This window comes from Haliaeetus albicilla, chromosome 9, assembly GCF_947461875.1.
Source record: "Haliaeetus albicilla chromosome 9, bHalAlb1.1, whole genome shotgun sequence".
Taxonomy (NCBI): Eukaryota; Metazoa; Chordata; class Aves; order Accipitriformes; family Accipitridae; genus Haliaeetus; species Haliaeetus albicilla.
The window spans coordinates 25,890,386-25,915,381 of NC_091491.1; the positions used below are offsets into that span (position 1 = coordinate 25,890,386).

The 24,996-nt window shown below is 41.2% G+C and overlaps 1 protein-coding gene across 2 annotated transcripts in view; it reads right to left on the bottom strand.

Moving 5' to 3' along the window:
* The window catches only part of PID1 (phosphotyrosine interaction domain containing 1), a 90,241-nt gene that overhangs the window by 31,388 nt on the left and 33,857 nt on the right, over positions 1–24,996 (bottom strand). Inside the window, exon 2 of one of the 2 annotated variants that reach the window (XM_069792179.1) lies at positions 23,203–23,349. In XM_069792179.1, the coding sequence (XP_069648280.1) occupies positions 23,203–23,349 (147 nt within the window). Of the gene's footprint in view, positions 1–23,202; positions 23,350–24,996 lie in introns of those variants that run through there. The other variant, XM_069792180.1, reaches the window with a different exon arrangement.

The window sequence follows — 24,996 nt, forward strand, 5'->3', positions numbered from 1 at the left end:
GAATGCTCTCACCGCCTGGTATCACAGGGCTGCGATTCTGCAATAAATGAGCGATCTCTCATACAAATTTGGAAAGCTGTGATGCTTCTCTTGCTTGCTGGTTTGCATGTCCAGAAGCAGTAAAGGGCACTTTCACACCTTTGCTCTCAATCTGAAAGCAACATGATGAAGAAGGGACAAGCTGCAAAGGAGAGGGGCAAGGAAAACCTTGGATGGCCTAGCATTTTAATCAAACAAGCAGTTTGTTAAGAGTACAGGGGCCAACCAAAACTCAGCAGGCATGTCAGACATAAAGAACATATTCTGCTCAGTTCCAGCCCCTTCATGCCTTCCTTACCCCAACCCACACCCATGAAAGCCAAGTCAGGAAAGAAATGAAGCAACATGACAGCATGGCTGCCCTTGCTGACCATCCCTTGTTATTATGTTCGTGAAAGCTATCTATAATTCAACACACCCAGATGACAGCAAATCAAGAAACAAAGCACAAAAGAAAAGCAAAGAGCATCTTCTCAAATACGACAGATGTAATAACAGCAATAACAAGAAGAGACTGTGTGCAAGTACACCAGGTTAAGAGACTTCTCTGTGAACTCCTTCCTCCCCCTATTCATATTTCTGTAAGACAGGAATACCAAATAATCCTGAAGGAAACAGTCATCCCAAAATGAGGATGTCCTGTCAGTCACCACGTAGCTGCACAGCCCTTCCCCTCCATGTGGGCACTCAAAAGCTTCTCTCCTCTTGTTTTGCATTGTGTCTAAAGCACATGCACGACTTTTGTGGAAAAAATTGCGCTTTTTGGCAAAGTCTCTTAACTTGCTTTTATAACATCCTACATGTTTTACAGTTTCCCTTGTTCTTTCACTCTTCAGATCATCATCACCTTGGCTCTTTGCTGTGCTGCTTCAGCTAAGGGAGGGGAAGAGAGCGGAGGAGGAAGGTCTGGTTTTGGTTCCAGTTCACCCTTCCCAGAGCAAAGAGCCTGAAAACAGTTTGGGTCCTGCTGCAATATGTGCTGCAGAATTGACGCTGCAGGAGTCCTAGGAAAACAAGCTCTTTCCAGATCAGCTTGGCAATTCAGCAGCAACATGCATCACTAAAATCCCCACATCTTTCCACTTAATCAGTAGAGATGTATCTGCCTGTATGACATCCATCTGGGGTCTCATGTTAGGAAGTGTATTATTGTCTGAATGTCTGGGAGCAAAAAGGTGTTTTCAGCTGGATTACTTTAAAACTTCTGTAATTATTCCTGCTGCAACATAATAAAAAAAAATTAAATGTAGCATTAGCTGCAAAAGAGAATGAATAACACAGTGATGTCCTAGTTCACAAGACTTACAGAGAAACCACTGAAAGTTTACAGCCCACATCCATGAAGGATCTTCTTCCTTTGCCTAATTCCCACAGACTTCTTGAAACTGCATTACTGAATTTGTACACTGGACAAAGAGCTATGCCTGCATGTGCAAAGTAAAACCTTATTAAATCATTAGTCACACAGAGCCTTAGGACAGGGCAGAACAACATAAGTTATTTGTAGCTGTTTCATAATTGGACACTGACTGTGATCCAAATATGACGCTTTGGGTCAACACTGGATGGCCAATTTCTTCCATGCACAACACAGGGGCTGATGCCATGCTGATACAGCCCCACGGAAGCTCATGAGAACAGTCCCACCAGAACCCACTGGAGGGGCTGAGGCAGTCCTTCCCTACCTGCCCGTGCTCAGCAGGGCCACATGGGGCGGTTGTTGTGACAGTGACTGGGGCTGAAGCCACGAGGACTGTTTTTAAAGGTACTTGTTATTCACGGTCAGTGTATCTTTACTTCTGTCATCTGTATGGAATTATTACCCCTTTCGAATTTTAAACTTAGTACATTTTATTTCAAGATGACTTTACAAGTCCTTCTATGTGATACTCTTTTCAACAGCACTCTAATATTGCACAACAGTCATATGATCCAGTGTGTGTGTTTTATGAGACAGACATGACACATGAAAATTAAAACCAGGTTCCTCCTCTGGAATACAGAGAGGAACTGCAGGGGAAAAAAGAAAAAACAATGAGAGTGTGCGCCCAGAGATCAGGGTGGAGGGAAAAGGGGAGGAAAAAACAGGATGAGACATCAGAGTCACTTCATCCTGCCCAGAGTGAAAACAGCTTTCATCAGTATGAAAGACAATTAATTTGCATAAATTTACTGCAGAATACAATTGAACTGTGCTGCTGCATTTCAGGACTGGCACTGGAAATAAGGATTGCTATGCCTATGGCCCAGTCATTTATCAATAATTTAAAATATTCCCTTCTGCGAGCAAAACTTTTCAGTTGCCCTTGCACTTCAAATGACATTTTCTGTAGGTATTACATCCTAGGAGAAATATGTAGAATCAGGTTTTAAATGCACAGGATTTGATGTTTGGTTTGTAACCTATGATTTAAGCACTCAGGAAATACCTCCAGGTTCTTACTATTGTCAACACTATCCTTCTAAATGTTCTGCTTAACATGGAGGATTCAGAGGTATTTCAAATATCTCAGTCCTGATCTGAATGCACCTCTCATTCAGACTCACCCTCCAGATTACATGACTGAACCATCTATAAGACTACCAGCAGGTGCAGTCATTTTGGTCTGTTTAACTTTGAATATATTTATATTGCCATGTATGCATCATATATTATACTGGGAATAGCACGGCCAGAGCAGGACACCTCCACCTGAGGAACACTGTGTAGCAGATGTAGTCTATGAGCTTTTACAGAGGTCACAGCTGGAAAAATCACTTTTACTTTGTCTGGCCTGATGTTACTGGCTGAGACAAAGAGGCTCCCTCTTTTAACCAAGTGTACTTCCTTGGTTAAAGGGTTATAAAATTGGGTCATTTTACAAAGTTAGATAACACAGCAGGCGTTATATTTACAGCAATGTGAGCACGAACAGAAAGACCTGAGGTAATCAAATCTCATGCTTGAAGGATATGAGGATCCATAAGATGATCACCAGCTGAGATCAGGCACAAGCTACTTCATCCCACACCCTTTTAGACACTGAACAATCAGCCAGGTGCAGGCACTGTCTTGTTTACTTTTCAGTTTCTCCTTCTTCAAGGCATCCACTGCTGGAGGTGAAATACAGAACAAGTTGATGATCCAGGTCCATTTGTTCTACCCCACATAAGCAAAGTACGGATGAGACACAAATACCTCAGTACATAGAGATAGTGGGGAGGCAAGCCTGGACTAGCCAAAATGCTTGTACTTCTCCATATATCTCAAACACATACCACAGGATTACATGAAATTAAAAGCATTCCTCCAAACATGTGAATGATCCTTCGCCTTTGCTGCCTCTCTCATTGGTAATATCCCTAGAGATATATACATTCTTTAGGTAAACATATGTTGCATTGTATGGAGATAACCTGTTTCCTCAAATGAGTTCACCTCTGTGGGTTTTTTTGGAACATATAATTTTAAATTAATACCATCACATCCATATGCATTTTATGACTGCCTGCCTTTAAAAAATATTTTTAAACATAGATGTTGATTTTATGGGGAACTGAATGCCAAAAAGCAAATAAGTATAAAAATACATAACAAAAGAACAAAAACATTTCCTTATAGTGAGAAAAGCCATTGGAAACAAAGTCCTAAGAAGTCATTTTTATAACTTCTGTTCTAGCAACTACTCAGGACACGCAATACACAGAACATCAATAGGGTCTGCCTGCATATGCAGTTACCTCAACTGTGGTTGCAAGCGAGTAGTTCCACCAATAAAGAGTCACTACTGTGCCTGTTGGGTCTCTTGGCATATGCAAATATAAAAAAATAAACAAGTACCACAAGAAGTATCTGATCACTGTGAATTTTCAAATTGTCTTTCTCTGCTTTGCAGCTTCTTCTGTTAACAGCTTCATTAAGCAATTTAAAAAAATTGTTTCTTCTAGTATCTCTGTATCTACAAAATGCCAAGGTCAGCATCTGATTGTGAAAGTTATGCTATTTAATGGATAGAAAAAGAAAAAACAAACAGGAGTCATAACAAGCAATAGTACCCTTCAGCCAAATCTAACTACTACCAATATCAAAGGAAGATTCATCATGAACTTCAAACAGGACTAAAAATTGTATCTAAAACTATGATTAAAAAAGCAGCTTCCAGACAACGAGAGAGCAGAACTGACTGTATGAACAGGAAATAATATAAGTAAATTGACTTAACTGAATCTACATTCATTGATAATCAAGATCACCACTAAACTGCTTGCTTTATACTCTCCGCTGCTGCTAGGGCAGAATATGACAGAATGACACAGCCTGTTTTTTCTCATCCCAGAAGAGCAATCAATCTCTATTCAATCTAAAGAAAATGACAGAGAAAAAAAGGCAATAACCGATTTTCTTCATGGCACTCTGCAAAGAGGAACAAAAGGGCCCCAAGATAGCATTATTTCTGTGGGCTTCAAAAGAAAAAAGGAAAATGATCCTTATAATGTTTGTAATTTATTTTCTTTGTTTTTAAAAAACAAGATAAATTGGAAAATTGTTTGTTTGAACTAATCTTGTGGAGATTTTGTTAAAGGACTGTTCATAAATGTGAAAGTAACATCTCCAGCCAATGCTACTTGTATAAGACAAATCCATATTGCTCACAGTCCTGCAAAACTGCCTTGATCTGCTTTGAGGCAGGTGCCCATTTTAGTTGTCTTGAAGGATGCTAAAAATATCACATAGTAAACTGGAATTGTTCTTGTGTGCATACAACCTTCCATCTGTATATCTTACCCCCAGGAAATACATGAAACCTGATTAAATGTTGTACTTAAATATAGGCAAAGGTAAACATAACAGTGTCTGTTTTACAAAAAAAGAAGGGGGCGGGGGGGCAATGTCCACTTCAGTCATCCCTCCATGTTGAAGTGAACCAGGTAAATCAATTTTGAGTTACTGAAACTTTGATAAAACAAAATAACTTCATTTCTCACCACAATGCAACCATGAGGATTTAGTCACGGTACCAATACCAGAGCGTACTGCTATATATCCAGCATAACCACTCTCCCAGTTTTTCTGTATGGCCTCTACAAAATAATTCAGAGATGGACAGTACTATATGGCCAGGGTCTGTATCCCCAGTGCAAAATCTGAAATCTAAACTGAAGCTGCCTGCCCTTACCAAGAAGTGGTCAGAACAGGAGATTTGTAGGGACACACTTTTAATGATGTGAAACCTGAAACCACCCTCATACCCATCTCCTGCCTGAATCCATTCATTGGGTGTGCAAGGTAACTGGAAACAGGGATCTAGGCATCATTCACACTTTATAAGGAGATCAGGACAACAGTGCTCCATACTATCTTACCCTGCTTTTATGTTTAGAAAGGGGAGAATGAAACACTGGATTAAGTTAATATACATTATCTGTGAGGAATGCATGGCTTTTTGGGGGGGTTCCATTTTCTACTAAAGATCCCTGAATTTTACAGTTGGGAATAGCAGCCTGAGCCATAGTTTTTTTTAGATGCTGAATAAGCGTCTTAAATATCTCGGATACATGTTGATTATGTCAAACTGTTCCAGACATGAAAAGACCATGGCTTGCTTTGCGCTATACAGCAATGGCCACAATCATTTATATGATCTGGACACTCAGCAAAAGAAATACAAAACAGATTTCACTTGGTAGAATATGAACAATATGTCTCCTATATTAGACAATATGTAGGGGTTTTTTTATGTAACACTCCTCTCATCTTGGAGGAACTTAAAGCAGTGCTTTATATTGCAGTGGTGGGATACCAGAGCAATTACAGAAGTTTAGTGCAGTTGCCGTGGAGTTATACTGCTATAAAATGAATAGGGAATTTGCTTACGAATATACAGTGCTCTATTAAAAACATCTTTTCATATCCATATAATCAGGCAGCACTTTCACCATCACCTGACACATGCGCCCTAATACATTTCATGTTATTCAGCCCATCAGCTTTGGGAGAATTAATTGGAAAGATAGCCCTGAGACATGAACCAACACACCAGCTTAACCAAACCCAAGGGTTAAACCACAGGGCATCTCCAGCTCATTCACAATGATAATCCTCATTTATACCATCAGTCATATCTCTTGTCAGCTGGAAATAAAGAAACACTGTTCATATCTTGAGGCTATAGTCAGGCATGACTACAGGATAATTTGTCTATATACTGTCTGATTTCAACAGGAGCATGAGATAGTAGGGAACTAAGCTTTTTTTTCTATTAATTCCCTGCTCCCTTTATAACAACCTTCCAGGAGAAGGGAAGAAAAAAAAAGAAGAAGAAGAAAAGTAAAACTCCTCCTTATCACCCTGGAATCTTATAGAGAAAGGCCCTGTACTTTAGGGATGACATTTCTGACACCTCCCTCTCGAATACAGCCTGCAGTGTCTCCCACTTCCTCCCCACCCCACATGTGATGGGGACAGACAACCCAAGCACCATGAAGTTGTAAAGCAAGGTACTGAGCTCTCATCCAAGGGTCAGATCATGACACTGAGGAACTACTGAGTTAGCTACATATTTGCATATTTTAATTGCACTTTCTTGGCCTTTAAAGACTACTATGGAAAACAGACTGCAGACTGTTTGTAAGTGGGTGCAAACTTCAGAGAAAGTAGTGAAGGACATTTGCTCGTTTCACACACAGGGTAGAATTTGGCACACCTGCATTTTTGCATAGTCATGCTCTTAGAACAAGCAAGCATTTATTTAAAAAAAAATTCCAGTCTCTCTTTTTTCTTGAGAAGAAGGCAAAGCTTCCTTTCATGTACTGGGAAATGTCATTCTTTGTCTATGCAATTATCCAAGTACATCAACAATGCACTTGAAGTAGAGAAGTCAATTAATGTACAAATTACTTAATCCTTTACAGTTGTCCTTCATGTAATGAACAAATCTTATTTCTATCCCATACACTGTTTAAGGGCATTGCTTCATGCAGGATGTTCTAAAACATACCACACAACCATTGCCATAACTTTCATGTTGTATTTGGTTTCCTTTCTGAGTGAAGCTAGTGCTGCTTTGCGAAGACAGATAGGATGGGACGGAACTGATTCACTGTTCCAGTCTGCCCATGTGTATAATGGAGCAGCTCTGCCCAGGATAGTTATGAGGATTAACTAAGTGACACTAAAAGGCTTTGAGACCTGCTCAGTAAAAATTATTTCTATAAAAGTGCACATGCATAAAGTACTAATTGATGCCAGCCAGCCTTTCATCCCAGGCAGCAAAAACAGCTTCTTATCACACACATTTCCTTTAGTGGGCATCAGCAGCATATTTTTTATTTCTGAATTCATGGGGTTTGCCTTAAAACATACAAAGTATTTGATTTTCAGGAATACTATAACTACGAGATAGATGCAGCAATGTATTTCAGCGATTACCTTGATTAACCCTGCACAGGCAAGAAGTGTAAACATTGTAACACAATTCCAACTGAGAAATGAGCGGTATTTGCAGTGTACAGCTCTAGATTCAGCAATTTGCATCTTAGAGGGTCTGCAGCATCCTGTTAATTTCCTATACAAACCTGACAATTGAGTTACAATAGCACTTGAAATGAAGCAGAAAGCTGCTGTTCCTGGACTGGTCTTATATGACATGGCACCATCAAATTAAGATATACAAGTAATTATTTTTTCTTTTGATTTTCCCCCTGTGCTGCAAATGACCATGTTTTCTGGAGCCCCTCCCTCAGCTGCAGAAACTTGGATGTGCTCCACCTGCTTATGTTTGCTGATAGATGCCAGAGGAATTTTCACTTCATCTGTTTCACAGATGCTCAGACTTTTTTCTCAAGACACGTCATACAAAAATGTCTCCAAAATAATTAGCAGGATTTCAGTCGGCATGACTGTGATGGCTGCATGTAAGGTAAAGCTCAGACAGCTCTTAAGAAATTGCAGCTCTGGAATGAATGTCTGGGACCTTAACAGCACTCATTTAAATCTTCCTGCATGACACATTTATAGTTTTCCATATAGTCAAAAGGGCAAAGGGGTTGGTATGCAGAAAGCTGCTACAATGTGAGAAACATCATGCACTTCTCTAACCTCTTGCACTCATACTGACATGAAGGTAATTACTAACGGAGAGCAAACACGCAACCTATTTCAAAGAGGGGGAAAAAAATTACAGAAGGATCTCTGTAATCATAATCTCTGTGTCTCACTCCAAAATAAAATTCACCGCTTCACTGAGGAGGTAATTGGAATAAACATGATCTTATGAAATGTGTTGCACACTAGTATTTTAATATTTAATTGAAAGATGCACTTCCCTTGGCCATTTGCCTTGCAGTGCAAATGTCAAGTTGGACTCTTGACCATCACAAGCCTGCCCCTGCCTTGCTGCTCTTCACCCATCCCCAGCAAGGCACCCATCAGCCATGCCATACTGAGTCCCACAGCAGAAGATGACAACTCAACTGCAAAATGAGGGCATGCTAACAAATTTAAAGAGACAGTAAGAGTGGCTCATGATTTTTCACAAGGCTCATGCTACAAAGTCAAGGGGCTAAATTACCTAAACTTCTCTCCTCTGGTTTCACAACAGACTTTCAGAGAGTCCTCTAGTATCACAGTGGAGGACTCAGATTGAAAGTCTTTTGCCTGAAATGACAGAAATTTAATTCCCACTGCATAAATTCTTGATGAGAGTATTTCAAAAGGCCACAAGTTACCAATGCCTGATTTCAGGCCTACGACAACACGCAAGCCTCCTTGAAAAGGCCAGCAAGGGGGATCTAAGGAAAGGGATGGGTGTTATTGCCTTCCCTCCACCCAAACACACCCCAGAGGGCTTCCTTTTGTTTCTTTTTGGGGGGGTAGGAAGGTTTTACTGCTGTTGACTTAAGTTATCAAGATGACAAAGGTTGCAGAAAAGCTGCAGGTGCCTGCGCCACAGCCCTTTGGCACAGGCAGCTGTGAAGATGGTGAGACATTTAGGAGCACACACGAGAGCCTCAGGACTTGTCTTGTACCAGCCCCAGCCCTTTGCTGTGGGGCATTACCGGGGCCTGTGGAAACCTGGGTCAGAGCGCAGAGGCCAGCGCGGGCCTTCGAGGCCCAGTACAAGGCTGGACACGTCCTCAAACCTCCTCCATACCCAGATGGCAGGAGGCACCGCCCAGCCCTAAAAGATGGGGCCACCTGAAGGTGGAGAACACACAAAACCCACCCCTGCTCCACTTGACACAGCCAGCAGCCACTGAGAAACACACAGCCCTGCCATAGCCCCACCACAGCCCTGAGACAGACCCCAGTGAAGGGCCCCAGGTGCGTGAGGGTGACAGGCCATGCTGGGCCTGGAGCAGCCCCGTCCTTGACGGGTGGGGTGAGCATCCCAGGGATGCACACAGAAATCCCAAATCTGGGGTCTGATCAATTCCCACTTATTTATTTACTTATTTAAACCCAGGCTCACTTGTCTGTGACATTACCACCCACTGAACCTGAAAAGTTGACACAACTACAGCTGCTGAGCAGCACCAAGCCACAGAAATCCCAGCATATGTTTTCCTTGCCAGCTTTTATTTAGTGTGTCCACCCCTTCCCCCCCTCCCCCCAAAAAGACCACATTTGCACCCTGTGTAAATATGCATGAGAGCATTCAGTCGTGCAACACATCAGTGTCAGACAGCAGCAGCGTGAAGCTGCGCCTGGGGCAGTTGGGGCTGGGCAGCAGGTCATGCCACGCAAGTTCCTCAGGGGCTGTAATCACTCAAAGACACTCAGCTGAGAGGCTATGCAGCACTACCCAGCCAAGTAATGCAGAGCAGCTGCTGGGGTGCGATTCAGGCCCCTCACCCTCAATGGCGGTACGGCCAGGAGTGATGCCATATGTCCCTGCACAGGAGAGCTGCTGCGGGATGGGACAGCCAGGATTTCAGGGTGGCCAAAGCCCATGCACCCACATCCTACCTTGGAGGACCAGCATGGAGCTGTTAATAGAGCCATGTCTCCCACTCCAGCCAACGTTCACCCACCCACCCACCCCACCTTAAACCTCCTTCAGAGCACAGCTACAGCTCTGGGACAAGCTTCACCCTGGAGATGCACACCATCTGCATAGAAGTGATAGCATTAAACAAAAACTATATACACAGATACAGAAAGTCTTGAAGAACAAAACCTTAGAGCAGTTCATCAGTAAGTCACTGATAATTAAAGTCATTCAGTTTATCCTCAGTATTTCTAAGGAAGTGCTGTAAACTATTCCAAACTTAAATTATACGTACAACATATTTATTAGGTGTATATCATATTTCCCACTTGGGAATGCAGAGTCACACAATTTGGCCTTGTATGAAGACCTTCAAATGCAACTCAAGGCAAAGCTCTGGGGTGAAAACACACCTTTCTTTAAATAACTATCAAGCTGTTTCATAAAAATCATTTCAAGAATTACTTAATATTTTTAACACTTCAGCCTAATAACAAATGACAAACAGCACTGGTTCACATATGCTGTACTCAATTACTCTGATTTCATTAACTGACTGCTTTCAATCATTAGGAATCCCAAGCCACATGTCAAAATAAAAGGCCAGATTCTTAGATGATATAACTTAGCATGGCAGTGGAGTCAAAGGAAGCATGCCAATTTATACCATAGCAAAGCCAACCCAAAAACTGCATCCCATTAACAATGACTCCCATAGGGATTCTGGCCACTGTGGTTACAAATAGCTGACAAAGCTGAAGTGTATTGTTGTGCTATTTGTAAGAATGATTCAGACATCAGCACAGGGGAATTACTTGCAGCTTATAGATAATTCAGTCAAAACAGCAGCTACCATAAAGAACGATAACCAGGTTTTTTTCTGCCCATCCTGTCCCAGAAGATACTCAGAATCGACTTCAATGACATTCTCAAAATAAGCACAACAGTCATATAGTATCTTACCTTATTTTATTTTGTCTTTTCCTTATCACCTCTCCCAATTTAGTACTCAACTACACCAATCTTTACACAGATCCTTCTCTGCTCTTGGAGATATTAATTTAAATCTGTTTCTGACTTGAAGCTTGCTTTTTCCCTCCTGTTTTCTCTCTGCTACTGAAAAATAAATTGGGGGACAGGGGGAAAACCACAACACACTGAAATAAAACATGTCCCTAAGGATGAAAAAAACTCCCACCAAATAACTACTCATTGACAAACATTTCTCAGCAAACAGTTCAATATATCTTCAGTGAATTTTATAAAGTACAGTTATAAAGACACTTTCAACTTGCTCTTCTTCTAAAATTTGCTAATTTAAGTTGAAGTACTTTCCTTCTACTTGAAATGTTTGTGTATGGGCACCTATTAAATGTAAGGTTATACACATCTCGAGTTTGTTATTATCAAGTGCAGGTCACTGCCATGCCATTTAAATCTTGAGAGAGCACTTTAATCAGAAGGTCGTGTCATCATGGCCTTACAGGTGAAAAAACCCGGAAGAGCATAATGAATTGAGACCATCTTTCAGCTGATTAACTCATTAATTTTTTTTCACCAGTGTGCTATGCTCTAGCAATCAGAAAGCAACCCTGGTATCTAACAGGCAAATGAACATCAGCTCCCAAAAAGGGATAGACCATACTCTCAGTGGGTATAAAATAGTATTCTGTTCTATCAAAGTTAACAGGACACTACCAATTCAACATTAGTTTTTCATTCACTGATAAAAGTTGATAAACTTAATTCCAAATTTACATTGCTGTGAAATTCAGTATGTTATTTCTGTGACAATATGTATCATTTAACAGGATCTTGCTGTGAAATGATTAAAGGTGAATACCAGAGATTCTTGAGTTAGTAGTACAAGGGAAGTTCTTAACCTAGGAGTAATTACTGATTTTCAAAACCAGACTATAAACTTTAAGAAAGGAGACCAATCAATTTTAAAGGAAAAAAAAATAATAAGAATCATACCTCTGTTGCACTTGTTATTTATTCCTATACAACCTAGAATCTCAGAGAAGAACGCTTACTGAATTACCACAAGCCTGAAATCAAATATTCACAATAGATTACAATAAAGGTAGTTGATCAACAATAGATAACATACATCAACCCTTAAAATTGCCTAGAAGTATTGCCTAAAGATGGCTATTGTTATGAACTTTTCATTAACTAAGCAAAAAAAAATATTTTAATGAAACAAACGAACAAAAATGTTATTAGTCTCAGACACTGACATCCAACCCCAGGAACTGAAAAATTTCTTTCCTCTTCTAAGCTAATGTATTTATACATCACACTGTATTGCAACAGTACAAGGAGAACAGGATTACTCCTGGGACCAACAGAAACAGAGGTGGCACATACAGGACATTCTTTTCTCTGATGACATAATATTTTTTGATTGCAACATTAACCTACATTCCCACAGCCTGTGCATCTATGAACATGGCCAACAGTACCTCTTCTACAGAAGAATGGATCTGTAATCCAATTGCAGCCTCCTTTTTTGCCAGTTTCATTTGCTTCAGCGGGAAGCTTTCAGCACACAGGATCAGCCCCAAAATAAGAACTGATGGTTTGGGGCATAGTACAGCTGTAAACAGAGATTACGAATTCCTGAGAAGGCTCATGTTGGCTCAAACTGGTGTGAGCAGTGGGTACCCAGTGCCAAATGCAAATTTTGCTGTATTCTAATGGCAATCAAAGAAACAATATCCATGGCTTCGGGGGAAGAGCCATACAGAATACCTTCACAGAATAAGCACATGTCTTTGTTATAAAAAAGCATGCCTAAAAAGATCTGCCAACACCTCTCCCAGCACATTTCATGCTGCTGAGCGGGGGGGTGCCCACTGCAATAATATGAGGGAGCAACGGCCACAGAACCGGAAGTTCTTTGATTTTGTTAAAGAATAACTGTACGTGCTATGAAGGAAGGGTGCCTTCTCCTCCTGAGAGCCAGCTCACAGTAGGGCCCATATGCCCTAGGGGCCATGGAGAAGCACCAGCTACCCTGTGCTCTCCAGCAACACAGATCACAGCTCCATCCTTACACTGAAACAGTCGCACCAAGATGGATATGTTTCTCAAGGACACACTAGAACAAAACAATCGACAGTGACTGCAGCATCTGCTCGGCGTAACTACCATAATAAATTTCAATCTCATTTTAATTTTTATACGTCAAAAGCTATTAGGTCTTAGATATTTGAACCTTAATTATTATGGAAGCAATTAGCTCCTATGACCAGGCGGCTTTCCCTGAACAATTGTGATGAGCACAATATTTTCTACAGCATAAAAAATAAATACCCTAACATATCTATAGCTATCTTGGACCTTACAGATGCCACTGTGCTTCATACTGGTATCTTGGCTTTGTGCCAGATTGCAAAAGATAGACCTTCCTGGCACGCACTATATGGCTTTATATATTTGTGTAATTGAAGATTATCTCCTAAGGAATTCTGGAAATTTAGAATTTCAAAATGTAAATATTTCCTGCTGTAGAAAGATCAAATCGGTTTTAAATATTTAAATATTCTCTCAGAGAAAACTACTTTAGTATGTTATCTCCTACAAAGACAGCTATAATTAGACAACAGCTCCAAGTACCCTGAAAAGTGGGATTTCTAGAACTGACAAAAAGAAGAAAAGACATTTGGATTTCAAGACACAAAAGTATTCCATGGAGCTTTATGCATCAAAGGAATTTCATTAATATATATTGCTTTTTAGTACCTTTTTTCAATGCATTACTACTTAATAGAAGTATGCATTTTAATTCTCAGCATCTTCTTTAGTTTTCCCCTAGCATATTTTCCCTGCAGTACAGTGTGCCCACACAGCCTTCCCCCAAGCTTTGGTGAGCTGATCTGACCTCTGCAAACAGGGCTGCTGGCTGAGAATGGCAGCTGAACAGTAGGGGACAACAGAGCTGTTTTAGAAGGTGTTTGGGGATCTTTCTGGGTGAGAAATACTACAGAAGTACAAATGCTACATAGTAAAGAGCTACTGAGCATTCCCCAGCACACAGTGCCTGGCCTCCTTGGTACCTCACAAGTTTCCCAGTTGATTTTACAGGCAAGGGTGAAATTCAGGCATGGCCGGTGCTCATTCTCAACCAAGTCACAAAAAGCATTTTTAATTCCTATATATTTGCATTTTACACAGTGCTCCTTGAATGTCAATCACTATCTCTTCCATAACTAATTGAAATATAAACTGTTTAGTGCCTTGTTTTACATTAAGAGGTTTGATTTAGATTATTTCTGCTGATAAATACCATTTGCTAACAAAATGAAGAGCTGATGACTTCCAATTCAAGCTTTTGTTCAATCAAAGGCAACTAATAACATCAAAGCTCTGAAGCCAAAGGAAGTGCTTGATTCCCGCCAAAGGGATTTCTGTTTATGTTAAAAACTCTTTTTCCCAGGCTCCATATCATGCATCATCACCCATTGTCTTCACTGGGACTCACTGCATCCACTTCAGGGACAGAACTACAGCAATAAGAAGAAATGTAAGGTACGCAATGGTTGTGCAAGCAATACAATACATGCACCAAAGGGAGGAGTAAAGCACAATGTGCTAATGGATGCTCTGACATTTTATTTCCTTGCATTTTTCAAGGAGGTTTTGTTGTTTAGGGGATATTTTCTGCAGCCGACTGCCAAGAAAAATGGGCTCAAACACACATACATCTGAGCAAAGTCTGATTTACCCGGTGCGACGCTTCTGCTCCTATTTCTTCATGCAAGACAAAGCAGTGCTGGGAACAGGTCACTCCACACAAAAGCCAGGGACCCTGGGCCTCACTCCCAGAAACAGCTAAGGAGACCCTCAGCACACTAATTGTCAGGACTTAGGGGGGACCTCTCTTCCCAGGAACCGGTCTGGGCATTGTCTGCGTGGTCCACAGTAATTGGAAGCCTTCCTACCCAGCCCAAGGATTAGGGGACACAATCCTCTAGTCCTCCTGGGAGTGCACGCACACACACACACACACACAACTATTTTCATTGCAAATCTCTCTGTGAAACCCAGCTCACTCCCTAATTTTCCTCACAATACGCCCAGCCTTGAGCTCCCTCTCTCTTGAAGCAAATCCAAGGGGGAACCACAGGGAGAAGGCCCTGCACCCAGGGTAGTTCAAGCCCTGTGCTGGACACCAACGTGCAGGGTACCTCCCAGAAATCCTCCTGTCCTCTCTGTCACCAGCGCTCTTCTCCCAAGGTGGCAGTCTTATTCTTTTCATGGAACTCTTTAAAATGGTTTGAGACACATATTCTTAATGAAAATCCAAAAGTAAACAGAAATAGGCAAAACTGCTTTCCTTTAATTAATATATATATATTCAGAGCAAAGTTACTCCACCGTATGTAGAAAACAGCCATATGCTTTCTCCTATAAAGGTAGTTAAAGCAGAAACGTGAAGCTGACTGAAATACATGACCATTTTTAGATGGGATGTAAGAACTTCCTGAATAACAAGATGCCCTTTACTTGAACCATGGCTTGAAAAATGTCACTGGTGCAAATGCTAAGAAAAAAAAAATACTACCAACATCTCTGACAGCACGTAACTTCCACTGCTCTCAGAATGCATTGGTCTTACAATGCCACTTTACCAGTAAGCAAATAAAATTATGCCAAAATACATCCAACATAGCAGAACTGAACACTGCAGAAGATCCTGTGTAAAGCAGGCTCAGCTTAAGATTAATTCAATTGCTTTAGCCAATTTATATTCTCCACCTAAGACTCCTGGACTTCATGAAATGAAGCATTACAATGCTTTAACAACACTCTCCACTTGCATCTACTCTTCATATTTCTATTAGCTCCTCTGCACTCATTTAAAGCATAAATCCTCATTGACGTAAATGGGCTTTCCATGCATGTAATAAAAAAAAAAAAATCATATGCAAGAGCGGTCCTCTCTGAAGCTGAAAGCTGAGAGCAGCCAGTGCCAAACACCATACAGCCTGTGCTGCATGAAGGCAGCTGCCATCCTGCATGGCTACATCCCACCATGCTCACAATGGAGCCCATGGCAAAACTCTCATTAACTTCATAGGTGCAGGGCAGGACCTTACCATATGGTCATGTTTTGAAAAAGAAATGAGTACATGCAACTCTCTCCATTTTCAATATTAGAACAAGACTCAGCCAAACTCTCTAAAGCACTCTGGGATACAATCATGTGTAAGGCTTTTGCAAGCAGTTTACTCTTCCCTAACTTCAGTATCAAGATTTTTTTTTTTTTTTTACATTTCTGTAACACTACATGAAGAAAAAGTAAACAAAATAGTTCATCTTCACACAGCATACTTGTTGGGGCATTAGTTTATTTGATTTTGGAAAACACATCATTAAAGCCTCTGTATCTCTCACCAACGAGCACTATATCTAAATATACTGGAACTATTGAGATTAGCCCCATGCAAGAGTTCACACGCGTCCTTTTGGTTCATTTGATGAGGGGAGAAAGAAGCAGAAAAACAAGCTCTCAATTCACAGTACGAAATATGTAATGCTTAAGGATAACAGAAGGCCTTTAATGAAGCAAGAAAATAAGCTCTGTGCTTCACACTCACATTAAACATGGTGGAAAACAGTAGGCTGGGGTGTGATGGTACAGTTTAGCTTGTCTCAATTGTTTCATTTGTTTCTTTATTAAAGTTAATGGCCATCTTAATATTACAGGCTTGCAAAATGGTAATGAAGACCAGACAGCTAGCTGGACTTGTATTTACAGCTGGATAAACCTGCACTCAAAACAATCATTCCTGACCATGCTATAGCTGCAAAGAGAACATTTTTATTAAGCTTTATAAGGATAAAGTGAGGCGGTTTTAAGAATATGTGCAGCTTCGGAGGAGCTATGGTTTCAGTAGCCAAAATAGCAACAAATGTTCAAGAGAAGTAGGGTTTTTAATTTCCATTTTCTATGGAAATTTAAGTAAAACACTAGATTGTTAACCACCCATTTATGTCATCTGGATTTCCCCATCTCAGAAAGTCTTAGGGCACATTTTCAGCCCTTCTGAGCCAGCAGGACAGTACAAACAAGAAAGAGCACCTTGGTCTCTGCGTATTGAAATGAGAGACAATGTTCTCTCTGCATTAATTTTGATTTAGTATCAAGACACACAAAACCAACCCAGGCACAGTAACAGTGTGGCAGAGGGGAGCCATTCACCTACTTCTTCAGCTAGCCAGAGCAAAAATTTTGGGTTTGGGGACCAATGAAGGAGAAGAGGCATGAGGCTGGGATTGCCACCACCAAAACCACACTATGTGGGCTGCTGGGCTGCATGAAGCTGGGAGGATGGTTCATCAATTTGGGCATTTTCTGAATGTTAAGGGGCCACCGGACCCAGGAGATGGGGAGCATGCTGTCTCCTGAAAGCTAAAGCAATAAGGTATTTGGCCACTGCGAAGGCTGAGCTGATTAGGATGGGACACAAGTGGCAGAGGTTGCATAGGACAGAAATGCTGGGCAAAACAGCTTGGGAAAGTCTGATCTAGAGGGGAAAAAAAACCAACAAAGAAAAACAGTAAGTTTTAAAAGCACAATGACCAATAAGAGCAGCAACAGAGCATTAATAAATTTGCTGTAGAGGCATCCAGAGTAGAGTAGGAATGGGGTATTTTGCAAGCATGTGGTAAGAGACAGTCCTGCTGCAAGGCTTTTGCAATCAAAATTAACCAGGCAGAAAACCAAAAATAGGCAGTAGTATCTGAGCAGACATTATTCCTAAATGACTCTCTTACACAAGGAATTAGAATCAGGCCTAGCAGGGCAATTTTAAGACAATGTTTTATTTATTCAATAAGTATCCCAATGAGAAACATTTTATTCCTATGGATCATAATCAGATCACGATCAATATTACTCGCTATTCATCCCATAAAGTTATTATCAGCTTTTCCCTTGCAGACGAACTTCAGTCTCTACCACACTGATGTAAATCCTGTTTCTCAAAGCATGTTGAGACAATTTCACATGCACAGAGATTTATTAGTAGGGCCCATAGTTGATGGCATGCATTGTCTCTAACGGTGAAAGTTACTTTTGAGAAAAGAAAAATGGGAAAAAGACAGAGCGACAAAAGGGAAAATGAAAACTCTTGGCAGCAGCCAGCAAGGCCAGGAGAAGAGCAGCAACAAGGGCAACAGGCAGCCCCAGTGGCTTTGGTGAAAGGGCACAGGGCTGCAACTGGAGGGCAGGCTGCAGGAATGCAGAGGCAGGCCCTTGGCATTGCCCAGGTTAAGGCCCCTCAGGCACTGCCCAGCTCTTCCAGAAAGCACCTCAAATCCAGTTAGTAGGTTGACACAAGATCAGGTAAGTCTCAGAGTTGCAACAGTCAAGCTGGGTGCCTAACTGCTGACATTACACTGTGCCAGCAAAGCCCAATGATGGCCACAGCCCCTTCCTGCTATACAGGCCCTGAATAAACCCCACCATAATCACCACCCTGCAGCAAGCTTAGTACAGGATCCATTTTCTTTTTGCCTTGTGAGTGAAGCAATTAAGCCATTCTGAAAAACCAAGCTCCATTTATTCATATTACTTCTTAGCTAAGTTTTAAATCTCTATCAACATGTGCGAGACTTGATTTTAAAACACCAGTACCACTCTAATGCCACTTATACAAATTGCTAAACAAGACTTTCATCAATTTTCAACTAAGATACACCATCGCAGAAATTTCAACATCAGACTTTCCACAAAGCCAGAACTAATAATCTCACCAAGTCAATCCAATAAGACAGGCAAGCAAGAAGTATCATGCCTGCAAATGCCATATCATTAATATACATTTTCCCATTTAATAAAAGCATACTCTTAAGAATGCAATATTTGCATTGTTTACGCTCCTCTCCTCTCAGCCTCTCAGGCTGCTGAGAAAAGCTTGTTTACTGGTGGGAACTGGAGGAATAAGATCGCCTGACCCAGGTGGCTAACAATGAGCTACTGATTATTTAGCACTGACTTCACTTTGAAGAGCCTTCCAACAGAAAGAAGAAAAAAAAAAGTTAAACCTATGACACCACTTCAAAAAACACAGGCAGCATTTTTAACCTCTGTCCTTTTGCATTACTGCAGCAGTGACTGGAAAAGCTACAGCAGAAGAGAGAGAGTCATTCAGGCACTTCCCTTCGTGCCACCGCCATAGCTCAAAGGGAAAGAAATCAAGAAACATTAGTATCAGTGTAAGCCGATTAGGACATTAAGGAAGAATAAACCACACAGAACTTAAACAAAATCTGTTAAAAGGCACAGAGAAAGCATGCATTTCTGAGTAGAGAGCAACTTATTTTCTGGAGATACTCCAGATTTTCAGTTTCCATCTGGTGGTACTTAGTGTTGTGATAAGGGAAGAGGAGGCTTCCAGCTGAACCACAAGAGTGCACAACATTTGACAAGCAGGACAGCCACAGTCTAATCAAAATTCTTAGGATCTCAACAAGGATGGACACATTTTTATATACACACATCTAAATGACACTCATGCCTGTATACAGCAACATGCTCTATTTAAATAAAAGCAAATTGGAAACCTGTGATTGAAAGTGTGGTCCAGCTAGGAAGAACAAAAGACTTGTTCTCACTCTCTTTTGTCATTCCCCAGCAATGGGAGGTTTAGCTTAAACTGAGACTTGCCATTTACAGGTATACAATAAGCCAGCTGGGTTTTTTCATTCTTTGGAGTAGATACTGACCTCAACACTTAGTGATCCAGCATTCACAAACGTCACGTCCATTGCAGGGAAGAGGCAGGATGCACGTGGGTACTCAACCACAGCTGCCAGAGAGATGACAACCCTCTGGGCACTGCATCCCACTGCCCTGCCCCAGCGGTCTCAGCTGGAGAAGGACGAGAAGCTGTGGTTCCTCTGGGGCCAGAGACCTGCCTCTCATCTAACATACACCATGACTCAAACAAAAGCAAACGACCCCCCAAGAAAAACCCAGAGTCCGAGTGCTTTATTGTACCCAGAAATCCTGCTCTGTTTTAGGCTGTCTGCTGAATGGGGCTGCAACAGTCCAACCCCAGGGTGCAGGGCTGTCACTCCCCATTTGCAAACAGGACTGGTGGGTAAAGGAGGGGCAGGGGAGCAAGAAGGTGCCCTTTGGGTACTACAGCCTCCGAGTCAACCCCTGTCTCACGGAGCAACCAGCACCACAAACTCCAAAATGTGTGCACCTAAAGCTCCGTGCTGCAAATCAGTGCAAATACTATCTGTTTCTTCTGTTTGGTGAAATCATGCCCACGAGTCTAGAAGGGCGAGAACAGCGACAGCACAGCCAGCCCAAGCAGGGGGGTGTAGATGTGCAGTAAGAGGAGGAAGGTGTCTTAAGCCTTCTGCTGTAAGTAAAAAATATATTTTAGGAAACAGGATGGCAACAAAGTTGCATCAGATCTGGAATTGGGCAGGAAAGAGCAGCTCTCTGAATTTGTTCAATTATTTAACTTTCCAGATTTTGTGGGGGTTCCCCTGAGATTACTTCAAGCAAGACATTTCTCTGCTATTCTTTAAACCATCCCATTCAATTACAGAATGAGATTGGATCTCAGCAGAAAAGTTTTGTTTCTTCAGGATTCAGCAGCTAACACCAAATGAAAGAGAAAAGAGAAGCCTGTCTTGCAATGAAAGGACAAGGAAAAGAGCAATTGCATAAGAAAACCAATGCCAAGACCTCTGAACAGCAAAGCAATTGCATGTGTCAAGTTCCCGTAACAAGATGGTGCCAGCTGAGGCTTATGTTAAAACCGTGCAATAAAATTAGATGTCTGGAGCCTCTGTCAGAAGAATGATGCTATCTCATTAATGGGATTACATAGAAAAATTGGAGGGATTTCAGTCAAGAGGAATAAAATGATTAAGGATCAAAAGAGTGTGACTCATGAAAGGAAGTAAAAACTGGATGCTGTGCTCTTGCCTGAAAAGCCCATGTCTCAGAACCAGAGAGGCTTGGTGGTACCAGCGACACCCCAGCTCTCCCCCCTTACACCTGGAATAACAGTGATAGATCAGACCTCCCAGAACAAAAACTTGCATTATAAAATACTGGCTTTGTTATGGCAACACTATTATTGTATCACTTAGCAAGAAACTAATAATCAGACAGGAAAGAGAAGAGGAAGGCTAATTACCTATAAACAGCTGGAGGATACAAGCCCTGTAAGAGAAGAATATGTTTAGTCAGAAAAAAAGAGAGGGGAAAAGAAAGAGATTGTGACTAGAGAGACAGGGTAAAATCAGAGCCTTGCAGTTAATGACTGGAGAGGATTTCTTAGCCATAGGAACAATATGTATATGGAATCATCTTCCCATAGGGGGGTACTGGAAATCACAACTGCTGAATAGACTGAAGAGGGGCTGGCCACCACCCCAAAAACACTACTGTAAGACTCCAGCAGTGGCAGGAGGTGAGCTAGCTACAGGGGGAATGGGAGAAGGAGAAACAGCGCAAGCAGGAAAGGGGAGTGTTGTGGCAGCAGATGTTCGCGAGTCATCACTACTATGTTACATTGCAGGAAAAATAAATTAATAAATAAACGCGATCTCTAAATATAGAATGAGATTCTTTTCACTGAGGTGTTCAACGTCTCTCTGCAATCCATCTTTTCCAGTTGAAGGACTGCAGGTTAAGTAAAAAGGTTCATTTAAATTCTACACACGTTCACAGTGATAAACTGATTTCAGAAAGCATTATTATGTCTGAACTCTCTCTCACTAGGGGTGAAAGCCAGATACTTTGTGAACCATTTTTATGATAGCTAATATTCTCTAAAAATTCATTAGATGTCAACATAAAGGACAAAAGACATCACCATGGAAGAGCAGATGCTACGAGCTACCATACAAAGCATATTAGGGTCGCTTGCTCTGCATTATTCTGTGTCAGCACAGGGCAGCACTGCTTCAACATCCAGCAGCAGTCTTGTTTCTTGGCTATTGTGACAGGCAAGAAGTCAAACAAAAATGACACTTCCCAAGAATAAACTTTGCTGAGGAAGTGCCAGACCTGGAGGTGCCCAAGCAAAGCCCTTCACAGCATGTCAACAGCCTGTGCCACCCACACAGTATGCCAAGAGAAGCAGGAGAACACACCAGGAAGCAATTTCTTCCAACCCCATCTCACTCACATCACATCCTCCAACAAGGAAGAGTGTGTGCACACGCGTGTGTGTATACACACTGGCAGGGGAGGGGGCTAGGACATTTAATCACACTTTGGACCTTATCCGGTACATGTAGCATCAGGCAATGGCTCTTCTAGAGCTGACACTTTACAGAGCAGTGGAGGCTGAAGCCCAGTTCTCTCCATTTTCACCACGACCAATACTCCCTACAACTGACAGCTGGGCTAGGTGAAGGAGACTTGGCTGCCAAGCCCTGACTGGCAGCACAGGCCAAACTGGTACCCAGCTCAGTCTGCCAGGCTGCCCATGTCTCTGCAAGGCTAGGCGAGCTCTGCGACCAAGTAAAATGGCTCCAACAGGAGATGCAAATAGAGCAGATTTGTTTGCTATTTTTATATGGTTTCTTACCACAGAACATACTCGAAGCTCTTAAGCCATTAAACTTTAAAAAAGGACTTTTTCAGAAGCTGTGCTTTGATGTAACTGGGCAAATTCATCTTGTCACTTAACCAAATCAAGATCTAAGTCTCCCCCCTGCCCCTTTTTTTCCTTTTTTCTCTCTCTTAAAAAAAATAAAAAATAAAAAAAAACCAAAACCAAAAAACAAACTAACATCGAGTTTTAAGCTGCAACCCTATTGCAGTAGGTATATACCTCTGTTAGTACAGATTGATAAATGCAAATACAGAGCATTTGGTCCTTCATTTCCTATCTCAGCACTAGCACTTACAGAAACAATGGCAGTGTTTACAACAAGCCATATTCATTGCAGGCTGTTAGAAATCTTCCACAATTTGCACTGTGCCACACAACCCAAACCCTTTTTTCCTGAAGCTCAAAATTTTTGGTCAGAAACACTCAATGACTTTTTTGATTTAAAAACTTTATAGTAATAGTAGCAGTTAATGGGGTTTCCAGAACAGCAACAATGACCATGTTGGTTACTCTGGGCTCTTTAGAGTCCTCACACATACATGGGACACCTCCGCATCGGTCTCGTTCCTTAAGTTTACACTCCCGAGTACCTTGCATCCAGTGTGAGTCCGGGACTTCATGAGGGGAGTTGTGGTGCACAGCTCAATGGCTTCTGGTTCATGGAAGATCACTGTTGGGAGAGGCTCTTTCCGAAGAGTTAGGACATTCAACTTGGTCTTTAACATGGTCTGAAAGTGCTAAACAGAGAAAGAAAAGCAATTATCTCCAGTTCTAGTGCAGAAAAATGAAAGTTAATAGTTGGACGCATCTGCGTGTTTCACTTGCTGTTCAGTGCCTTAGAAGTTTCCATGGGGAAAGTTAACACGTTTTATAACTTAAGACAGCAAACATTCATTATTACTATCAGCAATGTGGAGACTGTTTTTAATTAAAAAAGATAAGACACACAAAATGAGAGGATGCATTAGAAACCATGTATGTCCCAAAAAGAGTCTAAATTCAACCTCTGATCACCCCCAGGCTTATCATAAAACTGTTCATAGACCCAGTTCCTCTACTAATGACCATATGGAGGGAGGAACAGGGGATCAAAGACCATTCGAAGAACTATGGACTCCTCCATTCTTGTTTTCTTTCCTCTGCACTTAAGTCTCATTCCATTGACCTTTGTAGATGTTACCATTCCCACTGAGCTGAATGCCTCATTGGTTTGTGTTTAGCATGTGAATTTTAAATTCGCTTCCTTTTTAAGCAATAGTTCCTTCAGTCTGCAATGTAAATGCCACTACTGGTACTAATGAATAGATGTCATTCAAAACTTGTCTCTTGCTATAACAGACAAGAAATAACTTCCCAGGCTTGGGTGAAGAACTATCCAAGTGGACAGTAAATGAAAATGAAATGAAAACTTTCTCAGCAACTTCTTAGAGTGAAGAAAGCCAATCCTTGAAAGATTTCCAAATCAATTTTGTAGAATCAGGGGACTCAGAGAAATTTTTCGACATTTAAGTGTTTCTTTGAATTGACCTTCATTTGAGAAACTGAACATTTTCACTTGCTACTACATATCTAAGGGAGAAAATATGCAGATATGAAGCAAATCAAGGTAGTATTCCCACCTAGTAATATACTGCAGCACTGTCTAAAGAAGTATGCATTTATTAAAGCTCCATAACTTGACTCTTATAAATCAGCAGTTATTAGACATATGTGCAATGACTCCAGATTACTTTCATCAAAACCAAACCATTTGCTCTGACTTTTGATGGGAGATCTTAACTTGTTTTGCAGTCACCCCTTTCTTCAGACTCCCCTCCACCTCTGCAAGGGAGACAAACATTACGGGGTCTGGCTTGCAGAAAGAGAGATGCTAAGTGATTTCCCAGAACTGTACAAGAAGTGTCTATCAGAGCTAGAAAACCAACTCAGGTCCTTGTCTTTCAGTCCTGTGCTTTAGGTGAGGAGAGTGCCTACTAAACATTTTATTTATATGCAGGGCATGAATCAGCTATTTAGATACTACGCTGTTTTCATATGGATTTTTGTGGATTCGAGTACTCCATTGAAGATGCATGAGAATTTCTTGGAAATAAACTTCCTACTTAATTCATAAATACGTTATCATTAGCTAACTGAAAGCTTGTTAATACATTTCTAAAACAGTTTAATCCTTAGCTTATCAGTGTTTAGGTCTAATAATTATGATACTAGATCTACAGCACCTTAAACACTCTCATAAGCATATTCAAGGCATAAACACTAACAGTCTGTGAAAATAGTACTTGTTTTCCTACCTCACGCATGAAGTTACAGCCTGTTACAGTGATACTTTAGGGCTCCGTGCTGTTTGTGCAAGCATTCAAGTTTCCATCCCAGTGAAGAAA